General features: G+C 43.4%; 1 protein-coding gene and 1 long non-coding RNA gene across 3 annotated transcripts in view; one reads left to right on the top strand and one right to left on the bottom strand.

Annotated features, from left to right (window-relative positions):
- Positions 1–6,000, bottom strand: part of LOC135902204 (uncharacterized) — a 288,754-nt gene that overhangs the window by 8,749 nt on the left and 274,005 nt on the right. The gene's annotated exons all lie outside the window — the stretch shown is intronic.
- LOC135902203 (ATP-binding cassette subfamily G member 4-like) overlaps positions 1–6,000 on the top strand; it is a 42,743-nt gene that overhangs the window by 20,846 nt on the left and 15,897 nt on the right. For both annotated transcript variants that reach the window (XM_065432179.1, XM_065432180.1), the window contains exon 8: positions 3,350–3,473. In XM_065432179.1, the coding sequence (XP_065288251.1) occupies positions 3,350–3,473 (124 nt within the window). The remainder of the gene's footprint in view (positions 1–3,349; positions 3,474–6,000) is intronic.

Below are 6,000 nucleotides of genomic sequence, written 5' to 3'. Positions count from 1 at the left end.
CTCCCTGTGTTGCACCCATGCGGTTAGTCCCTTTAAAAGCTTGTACTACATGGAACCGACAAGGCTGCACGTTTGCCCATGCATCCGAGCTTACATAAGTGCTCAGCCCTAGAGCGCAACGCGCTGAACTTGTGACTTTTTCTTCACCGCATACAGCGCATGCGTCCTTGTGTGCGGGTATGCGGACGTTACAAAATCGATTGTTTGCCAGTGGACACCAAATTAACTGTTATTGCACTGGCTGCTACTACAACTGTAGCCGTTTGCACACGTGATCTCGCAGAAGTCTTCTCGACCAAGTGGCTCATTTGGTTGCATAAGCAATTAAGAGGAGCTAGCAACTTTGCACTGTTGGCCATCTCGGCTAGACAGCACAGAAGCGTTTGAGTGCAGTATCTGCGAAAGTTGATTAGAGTAATATAGCTTACGGGGGAAATTTCGCGAAAATAAAACAATACTTGGTTGGACGGTGGCTTTACTAACGCTGTCGCACTCAGTGAGAGCGGAACCAATCTGGGATTACTAATTGCAATAAGCCAGTCTTAAAATATAAATCATTTCTATTCTATTCTGGTTAGTCAGAAGAACACAGAACTTAAACTTTTAAGCATATGTAGTCAACAGACTAAAGTCCCTAAATATGGGTTAATGAAATTCTTCTTGTTTAATATATTAAAATCAGGCACGTACTTAACCTCCTCCCCACCCAGGCCACCAATCCTCACATACATTCTTAAAGCGCCGCCAAATCAACGTTGACACTTGAGAGCTATTCGGTGGTCAACATTTTGCTGTCTTTTTCACTCCTTTTGGATAACGGTATTTATCGGCATCTCCTGGGGTGTGAAAGCCAGTTTTCTCATCGATTCGGTGCCCGCGCGATTAACTCGAGATGCGTTCAGTTGCCGTTATCTATTCAATAGTCACGCGCATGGATGTTGCTTCGTTAGTTCAACCTTCTTTGTCTGGACTGATCCAGGGACCAGGAAAGGGATTCGGTTCGTAGTCAGCTGGTCTGTATGCTTGAGGAACGAGTTGCAGGTGAAGAAAATGCCAGTTGACTTTAGTTTTTCATTTTGCTTCATTATTTCCTCGAGTGGCGGCTCGCCGCGACACTGGCAGATCATCGGAACCGTATACCCGCGATATGGGTTAAATAAAGTGCAAATTAAAATAATGCGAAACAGCGTCCATCATAAAACCCTACAATAACACTTAAACCCATAAGCAATATGACTGTCATTCGTTACCTCTTCTGGTTTTTCCCTAATTGTACAGCACCTTTTGTGCAACATTTGCGACTGGAAACAAGAGTCGAAAGGAGTTGAGAAATTAAGCCAAAGCAGCAGGCAAACAGGAAGGAAAAGCAAAAATTAACAAATTTAACAATTGTTTATGAAAATATTTATGGATCAACATCTTTTTATTTAAAAAGGAAGTAGAGAGAGCGCTGCCGCAAGTGGAGAACAACTCTGTGTATTTTTAATGACACTTCCACAGTTATCAGTTGAGCCGCCTGACGTAGCCACTTCTCTGCTGTGCTTATGTAGGTGTTTTTTTAACCTTCCGCGATGGACGCAGTAAGTCTAGAACCGCAGCGTCCTGCGCTCTACGTGGTTGTACGGGACTGGCGGCCACGCATCATTACGCAACTTCCCAAATAACAATACGAGTCAGATTTGGCACTTCACTTGGTAGAGCAGTAAACGAGACATCCAAAGAACTGTGAATGTTCCGCAAATATATATTTCTCTATATTTCTTCCAGAGCTAATAAAAAAAAACGCCACTGTAGGCGGATACAACTTAAGTCTGCAGTGAAGCCCCGCCCACGCCCTCATAACCGCCAGCCATTGTTCCTCCGCGAGGCTGCAAATAATTCGTACTTGAAACTTTTCCTGTTACCCAAATAAGGCGGTAACCATAAAAAAATATTATTCGCGCATAATTTGATACGTTTTCCCTCGCCTATTATAGCGGAATGGCGAAAGCCTAATTCCTTATTTAAGAGAAATAAAATTTTTGCTTTGCTGCAACTATTTATTGTCGAGTTTCACTTCAACTGGCAGTGAAATTTCATGAGTAACACGGGCTCAGCAGTGAAATGAACTGTACAGCAGATGTTTGAAGATTTAATTATGGAGTTTTACGTGCCAAGACTCCGGAAATTTGGACCACCTGGGGTTCTTTGACATGTGCCTAAATCTAAGTAGACGGATGATTTCGCATTTCGTCCCCATCAAAATGCGGCCGCCGTTGCCGGGATCCGATCCCATGACCGCGTGTTTAGCAGCCCAATACCATAGCCACTAAGCAACCACGACAGGTTGACTTTTGGAGAGTGAAATGCTCAGACTCCATACGCTTTGTCGATGTCTGTTGCACACCTCGTTGCTTCCATCGATCAAAAGACTTCAAAAACAGCAGACGTTCGGGAGGTATTAAGTACGACGGCATTTTGAAAAGGCCGCATGACGACGATTTTGTTTGCTTCTGTGATTGGCTGGCGGAGTAACACAACCCCACGCGTTCCCTGTGCATTGGTTGCCAACTGCTGTATTTTAAAGTTGTATGCTACTATAGAAATGCACTATAAGGAGAGGCCTTCGTCCTGCAGTGGACATAAAATAGGCTGGTGTTGATGATAGAAATCTTTATTTTACACTTTCGTTTCTTTACCTGTCCTTGGCAGGGTTTCTCCGGCACTCCTTTCCTGCACGAGTCCATTCGATGCGGGTCCTTGTTTGCCAAGTATACAGAGGTGTACCTCACAGGCGTACCTGTGAGATACACCTTATTTCATTTCTCTTTTGCGGGTTTACGCGTCTTTATGGCGAATGGCGGGCGTTGTTCACATTTGTACTAGGAAAGGTGTCCCCCCCCTTATTTGCATAGAAAAGTTACCTTAAGTCGGGCCCCCTCTCCACCCCCCCCCCCCCCCGAAAAAAGAATCCTGGGTACATGCCTGATTGTAATCAATTATCAACTGCATTCGAGGTATATGAAAAGCAAATCTTACCTGGAGTGTCCGCCAGCTCTTATCTGCAATACAATGCTCTCCCTAAAAATTCTCCACATCGCCAAAAGTTATTGCACAATAAAAAGAAGTTATATGGACACCTTCTCAGTTGAATCGGTGTTGGACGTCGCGTTTACCAGTCCGCGCATCTGAAGCAACGTTTTTTTGTTTAGCTAGAATTATATGGAGAGCTTTTCTTTAAAGCCAAGGTTGTACTTCGAACGAACAAGGCCACACCTTGAGCTATGGAAAGGCTGGTTTCATCAAGTGTGAGTTCATGCTGTCGAAAGCTTTGACCGAGTGCACGCGACGCCTCTACTCCCATACGCAGAAACGTGGACGCGATGCAGGCGCACATCTGCCTGCGCACGCTCAAGTATCTGGCTTACAAGGGCCACACGGTGATAGTTGTCATCTCCAACCCCACATCAGTCATGCTTAAGTACATCACGAAGGTGAGTGAGTTGGCCTCGCTTAGGCTCTGCACAAAAGAAATGAGTGTAACCGCTATATCGCGTGAGTGCAGGTACGCGCGATTTTTTTAGGGAACGTATATGTCAGTGTGAAAGAGATTCAAATAGAAGTTCTTCATAGAAAGTGCCTCATAGCAAATACTGCTTTCTTGACAACAGCCTCGCAATAAAATTTCATTGGTTGCTGAGTAAGATATGGCTGAATGAGATACTGCTTTCTATGTCCCTTTCTTTTCTTTTTCTCTTTTCTTGTTTGCATTATCTTCTAGTCACCTTTACCTTGTTATTTGTTGTAGCGAATGTACACATTATATATACAATATTTTAGTGCAGAAGTAAAGTTCATTTTGACTATTCCATTTTGAGACTATTCGCGGTAACTAGTTCGCGCATAAACATTTTTGCTAATAACTCCATTGTAGGGCTTTTTCTGTAAGCTTTCAAATTTTACAGGCAAAGCACGCTTTACAGGCGTGCAGGCTATTCAGGGGAACATAACACGCCACACACTCAAAAAACCATTGCACCCTTTGGGGCGTATATTTGCTATACAACAATAACCATCATCTGTATTGCCCACATTTGCCTTCTTTAACGCTGCAAGCCTGGAACTTCTCGGCCATGAACGGCATGGGCGTTACCAGCATGACAAAGCATTCTCGACAGAAACGTAACGAGCGCAGCGTTTTCAGGAAAGGAAACGCAAACAAGACAGACGACGATTATCGTTGTGTGACAAAATACACCCCAAAGGGTGCAACTGTTTCTAGAGTGCACGAAGCGTGGTGCACATGCCAGCCTACAGTTGTCATTCTTGTGTGAAAAAACACAACAACAAAATCTGAGTTCTATAACGGATACATTTCTGCATTTATTTCTTCTGCATTTTATATACAAGTTTGCAAATTTTTCGTGATATCCACATTACACTTAGCAACATATACAAGCTAGGTCGATAGATATGTTTAACGTATGTTCAAGTATTCTATAGACATTGTGGCTCGAAATTCCGAAGGTAGACTATAACAATACAAAAAAAAAGAGCTAATGGATCGAAGAAGCTTACAGATGCACGAGTTTAGCACTCATGCGTACATGTCATCTGTAGCTGTGAATATTTTTTCACACTGCTACAACCTTGCTCGTACGTGCGCGCAGGAAATTCAGAAGGGCGTTCAATAACAGTCTCCGCGGTGATGGGTGGAGTGTAACACGCTTTAGGACACCACGCTGCTGGCTTGCAGCAACTTATATCCCGCCACATGTACATGTTTGGTCCACATGACGCTAGGAAATTGCATCTATGCGATTACTTCTCTTTACGCAAGCTTCCTGCCCTCTGTGTTATAAAGCGGCATGTCGGAACCTACCTCACAGTTAGTTGTTACAACTAATAACTTAACGCACGCCTGATTGTGTACATGCTCCCTGTCGTTATTGGGTTGGTAAAGTTAGAAGGGTGGCCCCGAAATCTACACTATTGTCCAGTGTGGTATTCCTGGATTTCGCTGGGCCCCTCGTAGAGGCCCCTTATGAATTGTTGCTGCTCATTTACTTATGACTACTTCAGACGATTTGGTATATATGACTACATTATGGGGCAATTCCAGAAAAAAAATAAAGCTTCAATTCGAGAATTGGTTAGTTCGATGCCTACTGCAACCATTTAGGCAAAAATCTGATTACCCTTATTTCTCTGATTACTGCTGACGCTTCGAAATTGGCAAAATAGTGCAACATCAGCGAGACCCAACTTAAAGAGTAACATCGCGAACAGCTGAATATACGTCGAGATTTTCGGAAGCGTAAGTGCAATACTGGTGAAGCACTACGATAACTTTGCTGATTGGTAATGCCTGTCGCCTATGCGTATTGCATAAACAAATATTTTTTCCTGCAAGAATTTAACATTTTTTTGCCAGCGAGATTTTTAGAGGTGAGCACAGAGTCATTTCAAAAGTTCTGTCGTTCGTCCATAACGTGGTATTCCACCAAGCCTTGCAGCAGCCTGTTAAATATGAACACACCATATTCGTGTGCATTCACCGGGAAGCGACGTCAAGAGCGTTCGTCTGTGTAGTCGGGTGCAGTTCACTGCGCCTGGGTCCCCCAACCTGGCATTTTTTTTTTGTAAGCATTGCTAGCATCAATCTTATTTTCGTCCCGTGGCCCAATTTTCCCATGACTTTCAACAAACACTGCCTCCTCTAGGAGCCGTTGGCGCCACCACTAATTTGCATTCAAGTTTACAGTGCAGCGCACTTAGCCCAGACAATCTGCAATGCAAATTGACGGTTAGCACAATATGCATCTTTTCTTTCTTTTTTTTTCTTGGTGGTTCTAAAACGTTATTTCACGCTACACTGCATTTATATAGGAGTCTGATTTTTCGTATTGCTGGCTAAGAAAGTCTAAGAGTTCTGCGCATAAAAGTGAAGATGCAAAATTACCCCAACTTTTGTACGAGCGCGAGCAGAATGGTTCTTTAAATTTAATGCTTTACTGCTTT

The sequence above is a fragment of the Dermacentor albipictus genome, chromosome 4 (genome assembly GCF_038994185.2).
Source record: "Dermacentor albipictus isolate Rhodes 1998 colony chromosome 4, USDA_Dalb.pri_finalv2, whole genome shotgun sequence".
Classification (NCBI taxonomy): domain Eukaryota; kingdom Metazoa; phylum Arthropoda; class Arachnida; order Ixodida; family Ixodidae; genus Dermacentor; species Dermacentor albipictus.
The sequence above is the reverse complement of the archived record's forward strand: the minus strand, read 5'-3'. Positions and strand labels throughout refer to the sequence as shown.